The 26,477-nt window shown below is 40.4% G+C and overlaps 1 protein-coding gene across 5 annotated transcripts in view; it reads right to left on the bottom strand.

Moving 5' to 3' along the window:
• The window catches only part of Rapgef2 (Rap guanine nucleotide exchange factor 2), a 222,095-nt gene that overhangs the window by 111,307 nt on the left and 84,311 nt on the right, over positions 1–26,477 (bottom strand). For 3 of the 5 annotated variants that reach the window (XM_051157312.1, XM_051157313.1, XM_051157310.1), the window contains exons 4-6: positions 25,443–25,526; positions 3,414–3,489; positions 1,606–1,773 (exon numbers count right to left, since the gene is read on the bottom strand). In XM_051157312.1, coding sequence (XP_051013269.1) covers positions 1,606–1,773; positions 3,414–3,489; positions 25,443–25,526 — 328 coding nt within the window. Of the gene's footprint in view, positions 1–1,605; positions 1,774–3,413; positions 3,490–9,492; positions 9,780–10,107; positions 10,267–25,442; positions 25,527–26,477 lie in introns of those variants that run through there. The other 2 variants (XM_051157315.1, XM_051157314.1) reach the window with 2 other exon arrangements.

A 26,477-nucleotide genomic window follows, 5' to 3' on the forward strand; every position in this document is an offset into this window, starting at 1 on the left:
AAATATTAGTATGTCAAAATACAGTAATCTGCTTTAAAGTACTAGCATTTGTAATTTTTAATATGCATTTCCTTCTTTCTGTGATGTTAAATCTACACCAAAAACAATTACCTTCTTTAACTAACAATATCAGTTAGAAACAAAATTTTTAAAAATTTGTGATTTCTTTCTTTCTTTCTTTCTTTCTTTCTTTATTTATTTATGAGTCAAGGTCTTGGTTTGAAGCTCTGGCTGGCCTGGAATTTGCTATGTAGAACAGCAGCAATCCTCCTGCCTCTGGTTCCTTCTCAGTGCTAAACTAACGGGCAGGCACCACCATGCTCAGCTTCTTTCTGATAGTGAAATCTCTCCAACAGACAAACAGAGCTGCCTTTTTGGAAGGGGAAAAAAAAAAAACAAAAAACAAAAACAAAACAAAAAAAAAACCAAAAAACTCAGTTCTTCCCGGAGAACTCAAGCCAATGGTTCTCCATGATAAACTGAAATGGTGCATGAAGTAAGCGACTGCAGGTGGTCAAAATCCTGATAGAGATCTCAATACAAAGAGCTCTCTAAGAAATACGAGTGTAAACAGGGCACAAAGGATGCTCACCCTAAAAGTACTAACAGCTGAGTAAATGGTGTGGTCTAAAGACATTTTCCACTTGTGGTTACCTGCCGAAAGAAAAACTGGGAAGTGTAAAACCGTTCCTGAGTTAACCATTTCTATGTATCTAGTCATAAGCTAATTTCAACCAAAGGCCACATTCTGTATGTCAGGTGCAGACAAACCGACTTCTATGTTGTGACACTAGCGTAAGAATCCAGGAGCCCATCATTTGAAGACAAAAGAAAAATGAGACTCTAAACTGGCTTTGCAGAAGTTTTCACAAAGCACCCACTATGCATGTCTTCATTTCTTCAAATTTAAAAGTTTACTTATCAAATATTTAGGAACTAAGTGCCAATCAAGTGGGTTCCAGCATTTAAGCTCACAACTGAGCCTGTTTAGCAGAAGCATTTCAGAGCATCTTAATACTGAGGTTTTTTTTTCTAAGTCATTTCAAGTGTTTCTCATCTCAGTTCTCACAAAAGAATAAAAATCCACAAAAGTAATATGAAAGCTTTACATATATCTACTTTTTAAACAAAAACCAGATAAGATACAAATCATGAGAGGGGAGCACAGCTGGAAGTTAAACTCCTGAATTTAGGGAAGAAAAATGTACAAAATACCAATTCAAATGTTATGTGCTCATCTCAAAGCTTATCTCAGAGAATAGTTAAAAGAAATAAAAGAACTAAGCTATGTCTCTTCATTTTGTTTTCATACTTCCTGAAATCTATTCAGATGAGGTGAAGTATGCTTCCACCAGAAGAAAAAAACAAAAGAGAAAAATCAAACAACAAAAACAAAAATAAAACAAGAGCAGGTGGAGTTCTGTGAGTTCCAGGCCAGCCAAGGCTACACAGGGAGACCAGACTCAAAATAAATAAATGGGTGAATAAATAATGCAAAAACCATTTAAACTTAACCATCTTTTTATACACCCCTACCACAAAAAAAAAAAAAAAAAAAAAAAAAAAAATGCTATGAGAAGCACCAATTTGGCACTTATGACTTACCGTATGATAGCCTCTAGGTAAAGGCGGCTTGCCCACAGGGTAAGGGTCCACTGTGTCAATAATTGTTTGTCTTTCACCTTTCTGGTTGATTTTTCTAAATCTTCTTCGAGATTGTCTGTGGGAGGCTTGACGCTGGAAATATTCTTCATTTTCATCCATATAGTCCACCTGAAATAAAATCCCCATGATATTTCATTTCTCCAACCAGAACATTCCACGTTAACACTAGATGCAAAAATAAACTTACAAACAGTCTACATTCACTCATTTTGCAGATGTCTCTAGACAAACTTTAAATGAGTCTGCACCTCTCTGAAGCGAACTGGCTCTTCTTCGAAGAGGCATTCTCAGTTCCACTTAGGACAATCTGGGTTACTCCTGAAGTCCCTGTAGTTTCGGGGTAGGGACTTTTAAGTGGACTTTGTGCTGACTTATGAGGCAAAGAAGTCATGGGTATATTACCACACTCTATGAATGTCTGCTTGTCATAACACACACACACACACACACACACACACACACACACACACACACACACTTGAGAAAATCTGTAAAACTCCCCTGGAATCCTGAATGATTCAGCCAGCACAGCCAGCAGAATGGTTCCAGGAAACCAAGGTTCCTCTTCCGGCTTAAAGAGCATGGCTTCAGTTTCTTTTTGCTTATGTAGTATTCCTCCTTTTAAACATCTCAAACCTCTAGTGAACGCACTAACAGGAAACAAGTGAAGTGAGTCCATCCATCAGTTACAGTCCTGAGGATTGCTCACATTCTGAGCATGCTCAGACCATACTCATAGTTCCTATAATACTGTCAAAGTATGACACCCCAGCAACTTCATCAAAAAAAAAAAAAAATCTCAATTTTAAATGTTGGAAAGTTCTATTATCTGTCCACAATTTTCAGAATCCTATTCATTTTCTGACTTTGTAAGATGTGGCCCCAAGTAGGGCTAGAGAGGAAGTTCTTATTGCTGACAAAGTTCCTCTCCAGCACAGCAGCGCAATCTGAAATTGTCTCTGAAAAACTCGACCTGAAAGTTGCCTACCAAATGTGAGCAAGAAAGTTCCGCCATTACCACTAGTGGGCCATAGTTTATTTTACAAGACTTCCTTCCTGAATGGGAAGAAAGATGAGGACACAAAGACATCTTAAAGGAGGCTACTTGGGGCTGGGCACCTGAGCCACCCCATCTTTGCTTTTGTTACCTTTAAGGGGGTGCCTAATGTCCTCTCCTAAATCATTCTTATGCAGGAAGAAAGAAGTGCACAGACAGCTTTTCTTTAACATGTTACTGAAAGCAATTATGCTACTAACATTTTTCCCCATTCCACACAATGCCTTAAATCACATCTTAAATCACACTATTGTGAGACAGGGTGCTAAGCAGGTGTCAGGGCTTTAAACCTCCACGGTAGGTCTCTGATGTCCTTTCAATTAAAGGGAACCAGGGCTGCGTTATGTTACCCGTTGCTTGAATACACGTCAATGTGATTCACTTAAAGGAATTTGTTCAACGCAAAGGCGACTCAGAGCTAATTCCAGGGTCCTCCAAATTTCACTTAAAAGACATAACCACTAATTGAGTTATAAAGTTCAAACACCAAACACTGTCCCCTTTCAACTGTCTTCAACATTTGAGTTTTGTAAATAATTACAATATTACAATTATAAACTAAAAGGTATAATTATTAAGTAAATCTGTTATTAAAATATAATACTTTATGATGAATAAGTAGTTTGTGAAAGAGCTTTTTTTCATGAAAATAATTCAGGAAAATAAAAAGTTCTCAAAGAGATATTCTTACCACAATCATTTCAGAAGGCTCTAACACAATGCACTCACAGCCACGCCTAAAGCTTCCTGCAGAACGCTTGCCAAAACTAGAAAGGGGTAAAAAACAACAGACGTAGGGATCAAGAAACAAGAATTAGGAATTCAAGCTAACCTCTAACTAAGAGAATAATTTAAATACAAAAGCTACACATTAAAAACATCTTTAGTCATTATTATACAAAGAAATAACATTAATTTTAATTCCTGTTTCAATCATATTTTCCTAGAAAGTTGTTTTCCAATTAACAATGTAAGTGAAGAAGAATTAGTATGAACGTGCTTGGTAATGGAGTGTTTGAAATCATTCTTAATGAAGTCAAGTTTTAGGATATTGCAATACAGACAAAAATGGTCCAACTGTAAACTACAAAAATGTTATAAAGTGTATGTCATAGGCTCTGACTGAATATTACTTTTACATGGGGCATATTTATTTTTTTAATTCTCCTGATCAATTTATTCTAACTGCCTTATGAAAAAGATGTCAACATGGGATTGCTCTTTCTGTGAGTATAAGGTGATTTGTGCAAATGTATGCAAGAATTCCCTCCCTGAGAGCCCTGCCCTAGGGAACTCAGAACACAGATGTGCCTCTGCCCCATCTCTGTGCGTTCTCACCTTAATCCTGGAGGAGAGCGTTTCTTGTTTAATTTGTTTTGGTGTGTGTGTGTTTGTTTTTTGTTTTCCTGACATTTTCTTTGGAAACTAGAACCCTGGTGCTCCAAGATTACTCAGACCTGCCTTCTCCATCCATTATCTACCTGTCTATCTACTTACTATCCAAAATCTCTCCTTTCCCTCTAAAAAGAAAGCATTTTTAAAGCTTCAGCGAAGATTGAATACATATATTTCACCGTGTTACATGTCTGCATTTTAGTAATTTTTTTTAGTTTGCTTAGTACCCATAGTAACTATGAAAAAAGTTTTCACTGTAATACCTACATACACATATATGTACTTTTATCTGTTCATCCTCCTGTTACCCTTCGTCCCTTCCCCATTCCCTCTGATCTGCCTCCTTTTGTCTATCATCCACTTTCTTGTGTTTTGTGCTTTTAATATAGATTCTGCATCTGAGAGAAACTTTGTGACATTTGTCTTTCTGGGGTTTGCTTATTTCACTTAACATGATAATCTCCAATTCTCCATTTTCATATAAATAATAAACATCTGTTCTTCTTTATGATTCAATGAAAGTCCACAGTGCAGACACCGCACTTTAAACTTTTATAACTAATGTTAATTGAGCAGTTCTCTCTAACCCCAGGCTAATTAGGCATTCTGGGATACTTATTTGAAAATTCATGTTCCCTTTATAAAGATCTTATATTATGACATACAGTATTTCACATACTAGGGACCAAGCTATGAAAATCAAGAGGAAGAAAACAGGGATGCTTCCTATATGATGTCTAGGCACTCTGACCACTTCAGCCACCAGTTTTATTCATTTACATAAGATCACCAGTTGAAGTAGGTTCTTTAATGTATTCTTTTGGGCTAAAACTTATTTTATGAAGATCAAAATCAGAATTACAGGTAGCACCATTGAAAAATACTTTTAAAAACAAACATGCATTCAGAAGTAGTCAAACATGCATACAGTAGCATGTCTTATACAGTAGGAAAATTTGCCAATAAGTTGGAGAAGTAACTTAGTGGTTAAGTCACTTGTCGTGCAAGCAAGGCTGAAGTTCAAATCCCAGAATTCATTGCAAATGCTGCCTGGGTGTGGTGGTGAAAGTAGGGTCACAGGAACCCTGGAGCAAGCTGGCTAGTAAGACTAGCCATAACTTAAGTGTTCTGGGACTCTCTGAGACACACAGGCTCAAAGAATAAAGTGATTCCACAGGCTCATCAGCCTCAGGGCATCATGGTGGTCAACTTGAAAAATAATTGATATATATGAGTAAAATACACAGCAGACTTACCAATACTATCATTTAATCCTACTACATGACTAAATAAAAAGGTATATTGCATATTTAACGTTTGTTACTAAGTAACATGACATCAAAATCTAAAAGAGACCGGAAGGGCTGCCGTGCAGCTCAGTGTGGCGTGTGTAACTAGGGAGGGCACCCCCCCCCCATTTGATTGCCAACATCTCAGAATAAATAAACAAGCCAAAGCCCAAATGTGAGACCCTCAGTTGTCATTTTATTCCACTTCAGACCCAGACGATTTTAGAAACATGATCGCTTCTTTTGAAAATGCAGCGCAATAAAGAAATCATAAATATTTGTAATACATACAATGCTCCTACAATACTTGATAAAAGAAATCAGAACATGCTGCCACAGAGTTGTCCACAAACTTCAACAAGTAATGGTGGATCCCAATCTTTAACATTAGCAAACTACATATTATTTCTAGTATGCACAGTTCTTACACCAATTCGGCACATCCTATACATCCTATTCTACACGGAAAATCCTCTTACCAACTAGGCTGAGTTTCTAGAGCTTCATGTATTAACACTATTGCTCTGGAATGCAAAGTTCACACCATATAAAATATTCCCAGGAGAGTCTGTGGAATGAGAGCTGCAGGTGAGCCTGACAAAGTACAGCCACAAGACTCACATCCTGTAGACATTACCAAGTTTATCAAGAAGAGAAACAACATCCACGCAAGGCATTTGTCTTTTTATCAAATAGCCAACTGAGCTGGGGAGATGGGCCAGTTGGTTAAATCCCAGCTGGAGGCATAAGGATCTGAATCAGGATCCCTCAAGACCTTATAAAATCCTGAGGCTGTGGTGGTCTCTGCAGCCCCAGTGCTAGGGAAGGCAGTCAGGGACTCCACTATCTGCAAGCAGAGCTCACTGCAACGAATTTACAATGGCCACACGTGGACGCAACTTTAATATCCAACCAAACAGTATTATGCACACATGAAATAGAGTTCACGGTGTTGGTGATAATAGGCTGGCTCCACAGCCCAGGCTAGCTTCAAACTAATGACACTCCCACCTTCAGCCTCCAAGTGTTAGGAGTACAATTTCATGACACCATATGCGGCTCACTATGGGGGACTGTGCAGACATAAGAAGGACAAAGGAACTGACACATGATACAAAATGAATGAACCTTGGAAATATCACACACAGGGCAACAAGCCAGTCACAGAAACTCCACTTAGAGGAACTACCTAGAATAGGCAATTTCATAGAGAAAGAAAGTGAGAGGTCACTGAGCACTGAGGGGAAAGAGAGAAACAAGCCCCACAATTTGCTTCTGTTTGTTTTCATGGCTTGAGGTTTCTTTACAAAAACTCATAAAACTTGAGTGAGGAAAAGCAGGAGCTCAAAGCAAACAGCTAAGGGCTGGACATGGTAGAGGGCTTGCCTACCACTTCAAATCCTGGCTATGATTAGAGAGGCCCCCCAGTACCCACCAAATAATTCAGTTCTTTGAGACTGCACCATACTACTAACAAGTGCTGAAGCAACCTCTTTCCATCGGTCACAATGCTGAAGTGACAGCAAGCAGTGGGAAGAAATGGGAAAAGCACAGTTATAGCAAATACTTCTTGAGTATTCTGATCAATCAATTGTACTGTTTTCTTTAACTCAACATAATCACATTTTTCCTTTTGTCCATGGCCAACACTAAGACGTTCCCACATTATTCCTTACATGTACACTGTACTTACTGCTACCCACTCCTCTTAATATGTTCACTGGACATGTAACACGAACCAGTATTACCAATGTAAGCCCTTTAATTAACATAAGAATTTACAAAAAAAAAAAATCACAAAATACAGCCACTATTTTGTAGGCAGTTTATAGTCAATGGAAGATGAGTATTCAAACAGCTGCAAGCCAATGACAGGCCTAACTGGTCCTCAAAGAGGGGCAGATCTCACTGGCCAGGCCTACTTACCAGCTAGCTGAGTGGGAAAAGACCACTCAGCATTTGTAATTCACAGAGCAATTCTAACTCAGCAAAATCACATAGTGCAGTGAGAGCCTTAGGTCAGATGAAAATACCCAAAGATGTGAATGTCAAATCCATACACACCAAGTGTCCTTATGCAGTTACTGCCAGGAAGGCAACCTTCAGGTAGGATGCCTGAGGCTGCTTTGAAGTTTTAAAAGATACAGGGTTGTTTTGTTTACATTTGAATTAAATCGCTTTAAAAGCCATGCAAGTCTTGTAGTAGTTTCAGTTTTTGTGTGTACCTGGGTGTAAAACAAAAATCTGTGTGTGTGTGTGTGTGTGCGCGCGCGCTCTCACCAAGTTGTTGATAAGTCTTGGCTTTAACATTCAAAAATCTGTTGGCCCTTTCCCATCCTAGACACTGGCTTTTGACAAGCAGCTATGACGTTGAAGAGGAATGTCAGGGTGGGGAAATTATGACGTGTGTGTTTTTAAGGAATGCTCATGATAGCACTGTAACCTGTTTCAAATCCTCCTAAGCTGCTCTGTAGAAATACACTGTGCAACTTTGTTTTCAACACCTTCAGTGTCAATGTAATCCCAGGACACTCTTATAATCTTTAACATTAAACAGCCACAAAATAACAGCTGAAAGTTACACAGCTCCATGTTGAACACAGGTCAAACTGTTGGGTCTCTGTCCCTCTGCCTTATGAAAATAAAAACATGTAAGCCCTATCGTCAGCCACCAATCTACAGACCACCTGCAGCACAGCAGGCACGGTACAGCAGTCCACAATCCCGTTCACTTGACTTTTTTTTTTTCTTCACAGAACAATTTAAAAATTAAGAATTACAAATTAACTCGGTTCTGCAAATCAAAATAAGCGAAGGGAAATGTTTTTACAGGTGCAAACAGCACGGCATTATCACATCCAAAATATGCAACCGAAATTGCCTGTTAGAAATTGTATGCAACAGCCAGCTAGATAGAGCCCTCAAGTTCACACCCGGAAGTACGCGTTTGAGAAAGTCAGCCTTACCTAGTTTGTATAAACTCCCACCGGTGTCATCCAATTGAAGTTGTAAGGCCAGTGACCCCAGGTTTGTCAGCACATTTTCTCCCAACTCAAGTCAAGAACACATTTTATTAGGGTGAGTGTCCTGGAAAAGGCGGCAGCTGGGCACAGAGGCCTCCTCTGTCAGTGTCCCTAACCTTGCCCTGAGTATGGGCCTCCACATTCTTGTGTGCGTCACAACTGCTTGGCGGAATGTAAGTTCTCTGCATCGGAATGTAAGCTTATTCATGTCAGGGTATATGACCAGAAGATCACAGCACAGCAGTACAACTGAGAGATCAACAGGCAATCCAAATTCACCAATGATTTAAAAAGTCAAACTGCAAGACAGCCCCCTTTTAGTCTCATTTCTAGAAAGTGACAGTTACTGAATTTTATTCTCCTTAGAAAGCTTAATGACTGACTAAAATATAAATAACCAGCTGACTAAAATATAAATAAACCAAAATCAACTTATGTACCAATGACTTCAAAGAAAGAGTTTCGACCCACTGTCTTTGCAAAGCATGGTCACGGGCTGAAAGCCCCTGAGCAACTGCTGAAGCCATTCAATTCATCCTCAAAGTCAGGAGAAAACTCCACAAAGTACAATGAAGACCTTGCCATAAAAATACACTCAATCTTTTCTGTTTTAGCTTCATTCAAAAATTAGCAGGCACTTAAAAGTGAAATCACACATCAAGCAATATACAAACACGTGTGTGTGTGTGTGTGTGTGTGTGTGTGTGTGTGTGTGTGTGTGTGTGTGTATTACAAACTGTGTCAAGAGACTGCATTACCTGGCTACACTTCCCTAAGTATTTGGAAACACACATTTCAAGCATCTCTGGAAGCCACCACAGCCAGTTTAGAAACCCTCCACCACCAGCAAGCACTCAAATGGCAGAGCTCTGTTCCTCTGCACAGGGAAGGCCAGCATTTAACCTTTACTTACAATCGCAGCACATACAAAAATAACAAGAGCTCTTCACTGTGCTCCCCGCACTGTGGCACCCCCTGTTCAGTCCCTCAGTAGTCTCTTCTACCAGAAGTACTAAGCATCTGGTATTTGTAGTATAAGCATTTTAATTTCTAAAAATCCAACCTGCACTTTCTTTAATGTCTTTGAAGCCCCGGTACAGCTACAGTGCTGCCACCACCGTCTTCGTCTACGGGAGCAGTCTCTGCAGCAGCAAGCGGTCCCATTTCCCTGTTAGCTGCTGGTGAGCCTATGCGATCCTGGCTTGTGGCTCTAGCAGAGCCAACATTCCTTCTGAGGCTCGCTTCCTGCTTCCATGACCCACCCACCTCTCTGGGCCCGCATTATGTATGACGCATGTTGTATGGGCACTCTTTCCGCATACCAGTCTCATGACCTCAGCAGCTGCCTGACAGGCGCTCTTTATCAATTTCTATTAATTCATTATCTACTCTTGTAAGTCAAGGAAGGACAAGTAAGGAAACCGGCAATGTCTGTTCTCCTGTGAGTCTTCAAGGTCAAATGCTCACAGGAGCTTGCAGCTGTGGTTCTTGTTATTAACAAGTACTGAAGTAGTGCTAAGAACTGGTTGCTCTCTACCAAAAAGAAGCTGAATTGTACACCAGCCTGAGGGATTAGCATGGTAAAGACTGACATACATTTACATCCTCACAGGTGGGCTACGCTGGAGGAAGCTGTTTGGCTCTTCTCCCCCTCTTCCAGAGATAAGGTTGCTCTTACCTCAGCTGTACTGGGCTGCACAGAGCAGATTTCTTTCTTGCCACAACACAAAGCAGCCTGGGACAGCGGTGATGAGGGCCATACTTTGCTAAGTGCCTACGTCCTCATGACTGGTCTGCTACAGACAGCTCAGCTAAATGGATCTGCTGCTGTCAGTCTCCACAGTGGCACCCACAGGTCTCTGCCGATCGCTGTACTTTGGCATGAACCGTCAGCCGGCTGATTCTTTAAAAGCTATGGGCCATAGCAGACTCTCCCTTCAGCACGAAGACACATGTCATAGCCAAAAGGGCTCTTGACTGTTCACCATTTCACTGTGCAAAGCTGAGCACATCAAGTCAAACAGAGAAGACAGCTCAGCTCCAATAGCAATCTACAAATAACCTAATTTTTAAAAAATTCACAGAAGGGCTCTTGACTGTTCACCATTTCACTGTGCAAAGCTGAGCACATCAAGTCAAACAGAGAAGACAGCTCAGCTCCAACAGCAATCTACAAATAACCTAATTTTTAAAAAATTCACAGAAGCAAAAAAAAAAAAAAAAAAAATTTAACAACTATGTAATTCATTAGTTAAAGGGAGCAGATGAGTTGATAAGTGGCTCAGACTGACCATAAAACAGTAAGAACCTAACAACATCTCAGGAATAAAAACCGAACAACTCAGTCTTGAAATGCAGTCTACATGAACGGCATGCAATCACAGCCATCATCAAATACAGCACATTTCAAGAGGTAAGAAGCTAGCCGTGTCTCTGGAAGACAGAACCTAAACAAAACCTGTTTGAAACAAGGAAAAGAACACTCGTGCATACACATAATTTACTACAATATGTAATAAAATGCCAATTTGTTTAACTCAGCTGAGGGAAATGAGGGCTTTTCTCATGAATCACACGAGTGGCATGAGTAAACTGTTCCTTCCATTTCTACCGAAATGCAACACTGTTGATATTGTTTAATCTGTTTCAGAGTTTCTCTTATAGACTGAAGTGAAATATAGTGACTTACTACTTAAAAGTTTGAGACTAAAACTCATGAGATATGCAAGACCTATATCTGAAAGAAAAATTTCTGAAGCCTGAAATAAAAACATGCACTATGTTCATGATCTAGAAAGCTGGTGTTTGCCTTCAGTGCAGGCAGTGCAGTCAGACCCTAACCAGCATTCTCAATACTAATAAGCTGATCTTATATCTATATGGGAAGACAGAGTTACAAAAATTATTCTGACAAAGAACAAAATTGGCATTTATAACAATGGACCATTAGGGTACACAAATGCAGACAAACACGCAGAGGGACTCCAGATCTGCTTAAACGGTTTTTGGGGTTTTGTTTGTTTGTTTGTTTTTTGTTTTGTTTTTCTTTTTTAGTTAAATATTTTATGTAAATGTTTTACAATTAATTCAGAGGGTTTTTTAAAAAGATGCAAAAGCAATTCAATAAATTAAGAAATATTCTTTTGGGGAAGGTAAAATGGCTCAGACAAGAGCTACACAAGCCTGATGGCCTGCATTCTATGCTCAGAAGCCACACCCAGGCACAGGAAGGGAAAACCAACTTCACAGAGTCGTCCTCTGGCCTCTGCATGCACACCTCATACACACCCACATACACATATACCTGGAAGGATTATAAGTGTTCCTTAATGAAGTTTCCCAAAACTATCACATTCCACATGCAAAAATAAGCTTCAAACTCAGAAAAAAAATTAAATTAAAATGGATCTCATTCAACAATGGGAAATTTGATAATATTAAATGTCTAGGAAAAAAGCCTAAGAAAACTTTTGTGACACCAGCTTAAGATACCATCCAAATAGGACATCCAAAGCACAAAATGCAAATGAGTTTTTGACAAACTAGATTTCAATTAAAATTAAAAGCCTCCAGCTTAGGGCCAGCAATGTGACCAAAAGTAAAGGTGTTTAGCAAGGCTGAGAACCTAAGTTCAATCCCTGGGTCCCAAGAAGAGGAGAACTGACTGACACAGGCTGTCTGTCCTTTAATTTCTATGTGCTCTATGTGTACGCGCGCGCACACACACAGGCACACAGTAAATACTGTTTTTTTGTTTGTTTGTTTGTTTTGTTTTTCGAGACAGGGTTTCTCTGTGTAGCCTTGGCCATCCTGGACTCACTTTGTAGACCAGGCTGGCCTCGAACTCACAGCGATCCGCCTGCCTCTGCCTCCCGAGTGCTGGGATTAAAGGCGTGCGCCACCACGCCCAGCCCGTATTTTTTTTTTTTTTTAAACTTAAAGGCTTGGCTTTTAGTTAAGAAGAATGCAGACCAATGATTAGGAACACTTTTTTCTAAAATATATTTAACAAAACAATTGTATCCAGAATACAGAAAATGTTTACAGTCAACATACATAATTTAATCTTTTTTTATTACTATTATTAAACAGAAGACCTGAACTAATTTCACCAAAGAAGAAACAGGAGTGGCCAATAGCATATGGAAAAATAACAAGTCTCAGGCTGGTGTCATCAGCGCTCACTAGTGGATCTCTGGCCTGGTACATCAAGAACCCTGGTACAAGCCCAGCCAAAATAAAACCACGACCAACAACAACAACAACAAAAAAAATCACACAGCTTTTAGGATGGTTGACATTAAAAATAATAATAATAAGTCTGACAGTACAGTGCTGGATACAACATGAAGCAATCAGACATCTCAATGACCATTATGGATAAAACAACTACAGCCACTGTGGAGAACAGTGTGGTGGCTTACAATATAGTCCAATAAACGTCACACAGCACAAGAAGTAATAAAAGACATACTGTCTGCACAGACACATATTCATGAACATTCACAGAAGACAAAAGCAGAAGCAACCCAAACTATTCTTTATAAGTTAATACTTTGTGGAGATCCATACTACCTCATTTATAAAATTCAATGAACACTAGGAAATTGGGCCTTTGTGTTGGCACAGGCAATATGCTTCATAGCCTGCTAAGATAGGCAGGGAGGTAATTCTGCACTTACGCATTATGATCACCAGGAAGGCATTATGTAAGCTGCCAAAGTCTGTATCGTTGCCCTCAGATCTAACTATACTGATCCCACTTTCTCTGTCTGTTGTCTCTGTTTACCTAACCCTCCCCTCCACCTATCTCAAGATGAACCAGTTGCTAAGTTCCCCTATTCAAGCCCTCAATTCTCATGTTTATCAATGCCTGTGACTCAGTTTACCTAATATAAACTATGTTCATTTCACCCACCTTACTTTCTCAATGTTTGGCTAGAGCTGTCAAAGATACCATTCCTTTATAGACAACCAAGTTAAATGTGTCAGAGCCATCTCTAACTCCTCCCCTGTCTGTAACTCTGAATCACTATCTACAGATACTACCTGGCATCCAGCAAGTTACTCTGCGATATGGCCCATCAACCTCTCTCCTGAAAGAAATGCCAGTTGGGGCCATCACTACACTACAGCCTGCTGTCAGTGAGCTATGGTGTTAGCTGCACTCAGACTCCCAGATGCTCTCTCATTCCAGTGACTTCATGGTCCTCAGGCACTCTTCAAAAGTTAAAAGTCATACTTACTGGTTCTGAGTGGTAAGCCAGGAGCTCTTCTCTACAATGTTTCAAGACTATGGTTACCTCATATTGACACAGGTAATCAATGAAAACTCTGCTTTAGCCACAAGGATACATATTAATTTACATGAGCTAAGGACTGGCTATGGAGCCTGAAATGCCTTTTTCACAGTAACTCTTAAGGCTGAGACTCCAAATATTAGATAAATTAAATTCACAATCAGGTAAGAGTATAAAAAACTGAAATGAAATTCTGAATTACACTGAATTAGTGAACTGTTTCTTTAGATGTTTATATACCACCATAACAAGAAACACTTTCATATGTAGCATATGTATCTTCTCACATTCAACTCTGAGATATATAGTTAACTTAGAATAATGAAGTGGAATAATCTTAATCTGATGTTTTTCTATTTGTAAACTAAATGAGGTTTAAGGCTTTTTATCTTTGTCATAAATTCATCTACACTAGCCATAAAGAGTACAATAAGATAAAAGAGAGTATTTTACAGAATTTGAGCATTGCTTTAATTTTTAAATTAGCTAATATGTTTTTAAAAGTACCAATGCTGGGGTTACAAATGCTGGGCTAAGTGCAGCGGCATATGCCTTTTTTTTTTTTTAAATGAGACAGGGTTTCTCTATGCAGCCTTGGCTGTCCTGGAACTCACTCTGTAGACCATGTTGGCCTCTAACTCAAAGAGATACCCACCCACCCCACCACCCACCTCTGCCTTCCAGAGTGCTGGGATTACAGGTGTGCACTGCCACCACCACCGAGCAGCATATGTCTTTAATTTCCGCATTCCAGAGGCAGAAGCAGAGGCAGGAGGAACTCTGTGAATGCAAGACCAGCCTAGTCTACATAGCCAAGCCCCAGGTCATCTAGGGTTATATAGTGAAACCTTATCTCAAAATACATAAAAAATACATAAGTAAACAAATTTTATCTTAATGAAATTATACTTGAATAAACTAAATAGGTTACAGCTATAAAAACATAAATAAAAGAGAAAATTTATTCTAAAATATCTGACTCAAAAACGTAAGTTAAAAGCTGTGATGACTATTCTTGGTTGTTAAGTTGACAACATCTGAAATTAATTAAAACCCAAGTGGCTTGGTACACCTGTTGCAGGAATTTTTTTCCCCCTTAATTAAATCATTTGAAGTGGGAAGACTCACTTTTAATCCAGAGCTTTTGAGATGGGAAGGTCCAGCTTTAACCGGGGCCACACCGTCTGGTGGCAGCCTATACAAAAGCTATATAAAACCAGAAGGAAGCTCTCTCTTTGCCTGCTTGCCTTCTTCACTCTGGCTGATGAGTCCACTCCTTCCGTGGCATTACAGCCTACTTCTTCAGGACTCCAGCATGTACTGAAGACTGGCAGAGACATCCAGCCTCAGAGACTAAACAACTACTGTGTTCTTGGACTTTCAGGAGGTAAACAGCCACTGTTGGACTAGCTGGACCACAGCCTGTAAGGTATTCTGATAATTCTCTGATATGTGTGTGTGTGTGTGTGTGTGTGTGTGTGTGTGTATATGTATATATATTCATATATTCATTCTATCAGTTCTGTTCCTCTAGAGAACCCTTACTAATACAAAAGCATAATGTTTAAAAGGTTTTATGAACACAAAAAAGCATTCCTGCTATTTTACATTTAAAGTAGAAATTTAATTTACATAGAAAAGATATATCCTATAAACTCACAAATGTATTGGCAAAATTAAGAAACAGCTAAGGAAATAGTACTAATACTTTGTGTACAGTTCTAATTGGTAATTAAGCACATTAAAATCCATATGAAAATTAAATTTGTATAGAAAAAGCACTTATATATCTAAGTCATGGCTTCATTTTATTTATTCCAACTAGTGCTTTCAAACAATTTACAGAATGTTAGAAGATTGAACAGCTGAGTGTAATACACACACACTTACACATACCCACTTCAATTCATAATAAAAAGAAATAACTTGTCACAGAACTATGACTAGCTGTAAGTTTTTATTTTAACAAAGATATTCCAACTTAATGAAATTTAGCAAAATCCTTAACTCATATATTTCCCATTAGGATGTGCAATGGAAAGTACTTGTTTCCTTAAAAATGAGATTACTTTCTATATACATATTTTGAGACATATCTTGAACTCACTACAGGTCACACGCTACCTGACCATTCCTCTATCCCTCCTTGGAAAGTAACTGACACAAAGCAGAGCTGAGAATCCCTTTGCAAGTTTTGGAAGGCACACAATTCAAACATTTAGCAGAGAAAAATCAATACAGTGTTTCACTGATATGCATCAGATCTTAAGACCTTCATAAATACAATAATAGTTTTCTGCAAGAGAAACACAACCATGACAAAATGAATCATCGCACATTTATACCAAGGATGGAGAAGAGCAATTCTCTGACCCTCAAGCCTGTGATAACGATTGGTATAGCATCAACTACATACATACAAACCTAAGAACCTTGTTCTCCAAGGCCACTTACTTGACACTACCAATGCCAGGATTCCAAGTACCACAAAAGCCTGCATTTGTATGTACAGCACATCTGTATGCTGTAGTTATAGCAACCCAATTCCCAGCCTGATCCAGCAACTGAACTCCCTCCCTAGAGAAGAGCTTTGCTCTGCGCCTCAGGTATCACCTCAGAATACAACTTACAGGAGAAAACAGTCCAAATAATGTGAAGGCTTTCTGAATGTTTCAGGACTTTTCTTAATACTAAAGCAAAGGGGTACACTAATACCCTAAAAGGTTGTTTAATATATGCATTAGTGTCTCCATGTATATTTCACTTGATATCTTTAATGTCAAAATGAATTTTACTTTTAAGTGTAAACCAGACATACCACATCTACAATGAAGTGTTCTCAAACCAGACTCACATTTGTTTCATTGTTTTCTTCCCCTTATTTGGAACTCCCTCCCTGCATTTCCTTGAAACCTTTAACATATGTGCCTACCATGGGAATAGCAGGAGTTGCTCAACTTTAGGCAGGACACATAGGAATCACAGATGACGCAAGACGTACGACAGTGTGTTAAGCTGATGAGAAGCAAGAACAGGGCTGAGTGCAAGACTGACCTACCTAGTAGAGAAGACGATGCAGACAACACACAAGAATGGAGAAACCCTAACAGGTACCCAGGAGACAAGTGCACCGACCCCCACTGGCCATGTCTCACTATCTCTGGATGCTGGAGCCCTGAAGGGCCATGACTGTACTCTGCTTACTGCATCCTGCTGGGGCATCACCTTGGGAAAGGTGAATTTCTTCCTTTCTTCCAGCTTCAAGATGTGAGTTACAGACATGAAACCAAAGCTTTGTAGCATCTTTGGGGGCCATGGACTAACAACAGCAAGGGAAGACAACACCCTGGTGCCTTCTTTATGCTGCCACTGTAAACCACCCTGGGTCTCTACCCCAAGCTTCTCACCCAAGACTAACTGTACTGAACACAGTAAGCTAACTGATGCCTGATGGGGCATTCAGCACACAGCAAACACACTTCCTGTGAGCTCCCCTGGACCCTTCTCTTCCAGTTTGCTACCTCACTCTTTCTGTTTTAAACATTGATCTATTATGACTGTGTGTATCTAATGAGGACTGAGTGCGGGCTAGGGGGCTGAAGCACCACCAGCGGCTGAGCTCTCCCACCAACCCTCTTGCTACCTCACCCTCTCGCTGCTGCTTCTCCATGAAACCCCGGCATTAAATAAAACCATAGGCCACTGAAATGTGTTCCTCCGCTCCCAAGAGAACGTCACCATGATACTGTTACAAATATTTTTAATTTGTAGGCAGGGGGCACAACAATTTAAAAGCACAACTTTGAATCTAGAGGATTCAACAAACTTTATTTTGAATGACTGCTATATTTTTGGCACCACCCCTTTTCAGACCTTCCAAATAGTTGTACCCAGAAATCTGTAAATTGAGGTGCACAAACTTTAACAAAAAAAAAAGTGAGGGGAGGACACTTTCAAAAGCACATATTCATGCTTGAGTGAACACACACATACACACACATACATACATACATACATACATACATACATACATACATACATTTTGCCAGCTCAATGGCATCCCTCCTCTCATCAATCCATTCCACATGCCCTCTCTTCTGGATTATTTCCAACAATGAATGCACATGTTGAACCATCTGTCTAGCTCCAAATACACACACACACACACACACACACACACAAATACACACTCACTCTAGCATCTCCTCATCCTGAGAAACATGCCCCTCTTGGCTTTATGGTTCCTTGCCTAGCCCCCTTTCCCGCTCCTCCTCTTCACAGGGACATTTCTTTTTTAATCTATTTGGGTGCAGGGGAGGGCGATATTTTCCCTTCATGTCTGTCTGTGTATCACTTGCATGCTTGGTCCCCACAGGGCCCAGAAACGGAGTCAGCGCCCCCAGAACTGGAGTTACAGACATCCATGAGCCACTATGAGGGTGCTGGGAATCAAACCCTTCACCGCTGAGCCATCTCTCCAGCCACTCCAGTGATATCTTTTGATGACGAAATTTTCTCTTTCATCAGTTCAGTCCTCATCTTCCTATGCTGGCCTGAAGGATCAAGACCAATCGACTGGTACTACCTCCCCAAGTGTGCCCCCTGCCATTCCTTAGTCCACCCAAAAGCCCCATCTCCACTCCGATGTTACTGCAGCACTGAAACTATCTTTTCTCTCTGGAGACTCTTTCTTTTTTCTAATTTTGGCTCTGAAGACTTGACAACAGACCTCTGTATAGGTGTGCCCCTCACTTGAAGCAGCCTCCAGAGGAGGCACTCACTCAGCAGTGCTCCTAAGAAAAGAAAGGAAATGCATGGAGCAGGTGAAAGGAGTAGGGCAGAGGTCAGGCTAAGCACTGTGGAATCTCTTGTGGAGATGTAATAATGTATTTGTCTGAGTCCAGAAGTCAATGGGGCATTTTTGTAGCATTTTGTTTTGTTTTTGTGGGGTTTTTGAGACAGGGTCTCTCTATGTAGCCTTGGCTGTCCTGGACTTACTTTGTAGACCAAGTGGGCCTCGAACTCACAGTGACCCGCCTGCCTCTGGCTCCCCAGTGCTGCGCTTAAGAAGTTACATTTTTTTTTTTGTAACTTCTTTGATAAACAATTCTTTAGGAGATATAAAACTGCTGAAACACTGTTCTATAGAGTAATCAGGGCTTTGCTATTTTTTAATTATTATTTTGTCTGGCTGGTTGGTTTCGGAGTTTTGTTTTGTTTGGAGAGCAACACATGCAGCGCTGATACTTGATAACTATCTGCTAAACCTGATACTTCACCTATGAAACCTAAAGCTTTGTAAAATGCAATGCAAGGCAGTCAGTTTTTAAAACCTACCACTGGGTTAGACATGAGATAACAGTTCTGACCCAGCGGGCAGACTGACACTCAAACTCACACAAAGAAATGGTTTTTCATATACACATGCATATACTTTAATTCGATAGCAGATTCACTTATATACATATTCTTACATATGTAGATCGAACTAAGTATTTTTAAATTAAAAGAAAAAGAAACTCCTCTGATACCCTCTCCCCACCCCGCCCCCACACCTAAGTGACTACTGTCATTTACTGATGAACTACAAGCCACAATCACTTTTTCCCAGGAAAATACGTGACAATGGGCTGTGCCGCATAATGCCTGAAGTCAGCAACTCTACACAGCCTAGCTAATCCTGCCACCAGCAGAGGAAGTCCGTTCCATATAAGGGTTTAAGTGTTAGTGCTGGAGCGATGGCTCGGTTTGTAAAGCGCCTGCCTCATCAGCATGAGGACTTGCATTGCATTATTCACTAAGAGGACAGCTGTAGCAGATTCTGTAACTTTGGTGCTGGGGTAGAGCAGGCAGGAGGGCTGAAGCATAGTAGCCAGCCAGCAGAGACCCTGCCACAAAAAAACATAAGGTGGGAAGGGGTGGAGAAAAACACCCAACAATCACCCTCTGGCTTCCACATGCATGTGCACACTCACTTGCATGTGCAACCACACTACACCAAATCAGAGAAAGAGCTTATGGTTTCTCTCTTAGAGAAAGAAACATTAAGCAGTGCATCCATATGTCACTTGACTTGTTGCTGCTTCCTGACACAGGGTCTCTCTAGTAGCCCTGGCTGTCCTGGAACTCACTATGGAGACTAAGCTGAGCTCACAGAGGTCCTCCTACCTGTGCCTCCCAAGTGCTGGAGGGATGGCAATGAGCAGGCACAGCTACACCTCCTGGAATGTTGTTTCAATGATACTCTTTGTGGGGAGGAAAGGTACTCTCTCATTTGAAGATATTAGCTTTTTTTTTTTTTTTTTTTTTTTGAGACAGAGTTCTCTGTGTAACCTTGGCTTGGCTATCCTGAAACTTGCTCTGTAGTGCAGGCTGGCCTCCAAACTCAGAGATCTACCTACCTCTGCCTCCAAAGTTCTGGGACTAAAGACATGAACCACCACGACCTGCCCTGTGGATGTTAGCTTTGAACCTTCAGATACATATGTCTTGTTTGGAATAACCATGGAGGTCAAGAGATGAGTAAAGGCCATGAGAGACATTCAAGATGGGGGAGAAAGGATGAAGTATTTTATAAAAGCTTATAGGGGGTAATATGCTTCTTTCTGAAACTCAGTGAGGACAGCTTTAAGATGGTCTGCAGATTGTTACCACTTTCCTCATTTCTTCTCAAGAACCAGCCTCATCCATCCATGCTTTACATTTGTACTACTGCGCTTGTACCAATACCTGGGGGGTAAAGCTTACCGTAACACACACACACAACTTTCCAAACCCTATTCCCCACGTCTCTTTATACCTATACACCTTGTGCACACACTTAATATTCATAAAGCCATCCATCTATAACATAACTTGCTAGCAAGTTCTTTTTTAAGTGCCATATTACACCCTTAATTAAATATCACATGATTTTTTAACCAACTTGTACTTTTAAAAAATGCAGCTAGTCCTATGGCTCTTTATGCAAAAACGTGGCACGTTTAAATTTGTCTTCAATCTCTATCACATGAGTACAGGATCATGCATCTACTGTTTTATCCTCTTTCACTCCTAAAAAGCTATCAAGTTCTCGGAGCAATCCATTAAATATCATACAGCACTGGCATGCAGAAGTGTGCCTGTGATTTTCAACTCAAGCAGTGCATTGTTTGCCATATCAAACATAATGCGAATGGTGTGGCAGCCTCTCAGGACTGATGAGTTAAAATGTCTTTTTTCTCTACTTATCCTCACTATAGCCGTCAGCTCTAATTTAAAGTGTGATTAGTAAGAGGACCATACCACGATTTTAATTCTTAACGATTGTGGGTGTTTGGATCAATGAAGAAAAGCACTGGTTACAAATGGACACAGTCAACATGGCACAAATAAATGCCACACATACTCCTCCAGCCTCCTGCCCATGATGCCGGGGACAGAAATCCACTGACATCCTGGCTTTCCAATTAAGTCCCAAGGTTTGTAAACTAGTCCTCTCGCTAATGCCACCACTACCAGCGTTTCTGTCATTTCTTCACACGCACACTGCTCTCCTGCTCCGCGTAGAGTCACTCCATTCTTTTGCTTTCACTAAAGCTACTGGAAATGTTTGGATGGCCATGCCTCAATCCTACCTGTGTGCTGTCACTCGTGTGCTTTGCTATGTCTAGATTTTCTTTCTAAGCACTTGCCAACAGTCTAAATTATAAATCAAGCCGAAACCAGCCTCCAAGAAGAGTTCCCCTTGGTTATGCCACAGGCATTGAAATACCTGTGTACTTGAAGGAATCTGCCTTCCAGGTTTCCCCCACTGGTCTCTACTGTAGTGCCTACCTGTTCCTGTTCATGACACAAGGCAGCCTTCTTGTGTGCTTCATATACAATTCCCTCACCTTCCCAAACATGTGCTAAGTTACAGGACAGGCTTCCCTGATACACTCCAGGATTGGTTATAAGAGCGCTCTGAAGCACACAAATGCAAGTTTTTATGCAAATGGGGGGGCCAGAGGCGGGATGGGGGGTGGAGGGGAGGAAACATGATTAAGAATCCATCAAACATGGTCTAAAATGAGACAGAATAACCCAAAAGCACGAAACAGGCCCACAATCTTGGTGGCACTTCACTGACAATGTGAGGCCCATTATAACAGACATAAAGCACCTAAACAGGATAATTTAGTAAAGTAGATGATAAGCCCCAGTCACTAGCAGTCTCTGATGCCTTCATTACAATCCTTTCGAGACCTCCCAAGTGCTAGAGGTAACAGCTTATGGGTTAATGGACTTCTTTTCTTCCTTCAAGCTTACGACCTCTACCTTGATCACAGCATAAACAGGAAGGGAAGAGACGGTATACCAGTTGCCCTGTTATAGAGGACATGACTCTAAAAGATGAACAAGTGAGAAGAAGTGACTGAAAACCAGACTCACAGAAACAGGGCTGCTTTAGCATCTACCTCCTTCCCGCCGAACCATAGTACTTTCTTGAGTGAGAACTACCCATGAATCTCTGCTGCAGCCTTTATCACAGCCCCAGCCCACCGACTCCTCCCTCTCAGAACCACCTCAGACCTATTCCTAAGGCAACATCACCCAAGGAAACAAACAACTCGGGCAGAGCAAATGCCACCAGGTGCAACACGAAGCCTATATATAGCACTGGCCTGTCACCCCGTCTGAAAGACTGCTTCTTCATCCCATTAAAATCCTGACTCACAAGCATTTGACGTGCAGCCAGGGAGAGTGTAACTTGTGTCATCCTTTAGAATACTGAGTCCAATGTGCTCACGGAACAGGTCTGAACTGCAAGTCCTCGTTCTTGCAGAGCAGCAGCCTTTCTGAACACTGGGTTCCTTCCAGGAGCTGGAACAAGCTGTCACTTGACTGATGGTGGCTGGTAGGATGCCACCACAGACTCCCTGAGTGCTCCAGAGCTTCGTCTACAAGTTTCATTTGTGCTGCAGAGATCGCACCAAGATGATTACAATGTTGAGGCCTCTAATTGGCATCCTTCAAATGTGTACGATTTCCAAATCACACTCATTACAACTAAGACTTGTGGTAAAAATTAAAAATTTACTATTTACAATTGCTGAACTATATTGTGGAAAGTTCCAGACATTCCTTAGAGATATTCCTTTATAAAGATGTTTTAACGTTATGAAGTAATATTCAGACACACATACATACACACATCCTTTAACCAATATAAACAAGCTGTAAAATTATATGTAAAGAGTGTCCCAACCATGAACACATAATTCCTGCATACTCACAAAGACATTTAGAATGAAAACATTAGAATGAAAAATATTAGAACATTAAAGAATGATCATATTGGATGAGATTGCAAGGAAATGACTCCTTCTCCTTTGAAAAGGTATATAGTTCATTTGTACTTTTTACATCAAAATCACATGATTTTTACACATATCCTAGAGCTCAACCTGGATTTTCCTATACAAGTTTAGAAATGTAAGTCAGACGGGCACTCCAAGGAATGAAATGCCATGTCGTGTGTTTGAAAAATAAGATTACTAACTGTTCTTCCTCTGGGGAAAGAATTCCTAGAATTACTCCTAGAGCCCACAAGCGTTCTAGGGTGACTTCTGCGTGGTATAAATCCTATACCCTGGCCTCTACAACACCACATGAAGGAAAACAGTGGTTTCCAATGACCTTATGTAGCAAAGTGTTTTAAAGGATTCCTGGCAAAGCGGGTGCAGTATAAAATTCTGGCTATTTGTTAGTCTCTTTGCTCGGCTCTTTCTATTATCATAATATTACTATTACAGCCAGCACTACAGCTGCACCACCACTACCATAAGAACAGCAAACAAACAGGCTTCCTGATCCCACTAGATCATTTTCTCAAAAGAATAGTCTGCCGGTCTGACCTTGAGAAGGAGGCAAAGAGGCACGCAAACTTCATACTCTTTTACTTGCCCTTTGACCTCCAAGGCCCACCCCACCTCACCCCCACTTCCTGTTACCTCACCCAGGCCAGCCTTAGTCTATAATGTAAAAACACCTCTCTCTATGTTCTACTGGGTCTCACTTCTTTTTTAAGATTTATCTATTTGTGTATTATAAGCACTCTATTTGCATGTATGACCACATGACAGAAGAGAGCATCAGACAGAAGGCATCAGATTTCATTATAGGTGGTTGTGAGCTACCACGTACCTGCTGGGAAGTGAACTCAGGACCCCAGGAAAAGCACCCAGTGCTCTTAACTGCTAAGCCATTTTTAATGAAAAAAAAAAAAAAAAAAAAAAAAAAAAAAAAAAAAGTTCCCAGCTGTCAACTCACATTTTTCAGACTCATTTATTTTATTTATGTGAATGTGTGTACCTGTCTGTGCGTGAGTGTGGAGAGCAGAGGCAGCTTTGAGTAAATGTGTAAGGAGCAGATATTGACCTGAACAAATGTGTTATTGGCAAGGACCAATGCCTAAGACTCGTGGGAAGTGGCAAAGGCTTCTGACCCAAGTAAAAGTGTTTACAAACAATTGACCAGTGTGTGCAAAAACTAGCAACTGCAGCTTGTTGCTCCAAGTCGACTACAACCTGAGGCCTCTGCCTCACAGAGACCACCTTCCAAGATGAGCTAATGCCTCCTTCCTGGGCTATACATAATAAACACACCAAGGTTTCCAGGGTGCTGTCATGTCTGTGTGTGTGTCTGTGCTTTGGCCATGAAGGACAGTGTAAATAAGTGCACATGAGGTCAGGTGACCATGAATACCAGAAGAGAGTGTTGGAGCCTCTGGAGCAAGAGTTACAAGTGGCTGTGCAAACACTCAACATGGGTGCTGGGGAAAAAAAAGCTTGGGTCCTCTGAAAGAGCAGCAAGCACTCACTCCAGCCTCTAAATAAATTCTTAACATTATCCTAATCCTTTCAAAATTATTTAACCAGAATAAAACTGAGTAATTTTGCAGACAAGTTAGGTGACAGAAAGATGAGATTATATTTTAACTAAAATATTCAGTTAAAACCAAATAAAAGGCTATTTGTGGTGAATTTATAATTAGAAAGAAAGAAATCTCTCCTGAAACTCAGCAGCCAATCTTAACACGGGTGGGCATGTTTTAGGAGATGAGCCTTTCCAGCCCTAATTAACTGGACCGGAGATGCACATGTGCCCCAGCCGAGCAAATCAGATTACATCCTAAAGTATCCAAGGAAAATAGTCAAACAGCGTAAGTTTTATCGACACACAAGGTCATAAATCAACAGTCAGCACACACACACCAAAGTCACAGGGAGAGCAAGCACAAAGCCAATCCACACAGATGCAAAACTGAGAGGCCATATGGTCCTTAGAGGCAGTGAAGTCAAAGACAGTTCCTGGCTTCGTTTCTAGTCCCTTGTGGTCTCAAAAAATGTTCCCGTCTGTCCTCAGATGTTTGCATCACTGCTCCCCATAGGTGAGCTCTTCTTTACCAAAGTCAACCTAAAACTAAATTTATTTGCTACGAACAAAAAATGTTCCAAAACACAGCTGACATAGTCATTTAACACATTTTCATGTCACTAGCATGTTTTCACTCATCCCTTGCTAAGGAAATTAGAACAATATTTATGATATAAAACAAACATTTTAAAAATTTATACGTGTTACAAGGTCAAAGTACTGCTTTGCTGTGGATCAATAGACTAATTTGGCAAAATAAATCAATTCTGCAGAAAGAGCTTCAAGATCATTACACTGTATGTCTGTAACATACCTGCTCCTTGGAAGAAACATGGACTCCTTAATGAACACGGAACCAGAAAGGAGTATGTACCAGCAGGTGCCAATATCATCGGGACTGGAAAAAAAAAAAAAGGCAACAGAAATCAGGTCATAATCCATGGCAATAAAAATCAAGATATATATAGATACATAGATACACAGATATATATCAGATGGTATAGTAACCTGTGCTGCTGCACACAGAATCACAAAAAGGCAACAGCATACAACACACTTGAAATGTCATTACTAAAGTATCAGAGGCACCCTTAACACCATTATCACTAAAACATTAAGCTAGCAATACTCACTGGTTTATTTAAATTTTTTTCTTTTTCCTTAGATCTATCAGCACCTGTCATTCCAGGTTTTATTTCTCAGTCTAATTTTTGAGTAGGGAATACTTTCACTGCATCAGTGAAACCAAACAAAACCAAACAAAAGCACAAGGCTTGCATGGAACTCAGTCCATTCAAGCCTTTCCCTGTGTGCCTTGGTCTCACCCTTCTCCATCACACAGTATTCTCTTGAGTGTCTTCAACTATTATGCGTGCAGTAACCAGGTAAGATGCTTACTTCCTCTTACTGGGGGTGGGGGGGGGGGGGAGGAGGAGAATCCTAAGAACTTTCTGTCTTTTGTGGAAAGTATCTCTGCTATGTGAAGACTTCCCTGTAGAGATGTCTCTGCCCAACTCAAAGCCACCCCACTTCAATTTAACCATGGGGGTGGTGAGCAATGCTGAAAGTAAAAGTATCTGTCAAGGTGACAAGATGAACCACCACATTTCCTCAATAGAAGGCAACTGCACTATTATGACTTTCTAGTCTGTGCCAAGTAAAAAGACTACCATTTACAAGGTTCAAACTAGTTTCTACTTTGTCTGATAACAGAAGATAAAAAGACGGGAAAAAAGGAAGGTGCGTAAATATATTTTAATCTATTCTCACAAAGCTATCTTTATCACAAACAGGTTGATACGGAGAAATGAATTTTTTGTTTTAATCTTTAAAAAAAATTTAATTACTT

This window comes from Acomys russatus, chromosome 15 (assembly GCF_903995435.1).
Source record: "Acomys russatus chromosome 15, mAcoRus1.1, whole genome shotgun sequence".
Taxonomy (NCBI): domain Eukaryota; kingdom Metazoa; phylum Chordata; class Mammalia; order Rodentia; family Muridae; genus Acomys; species Acomys russatus.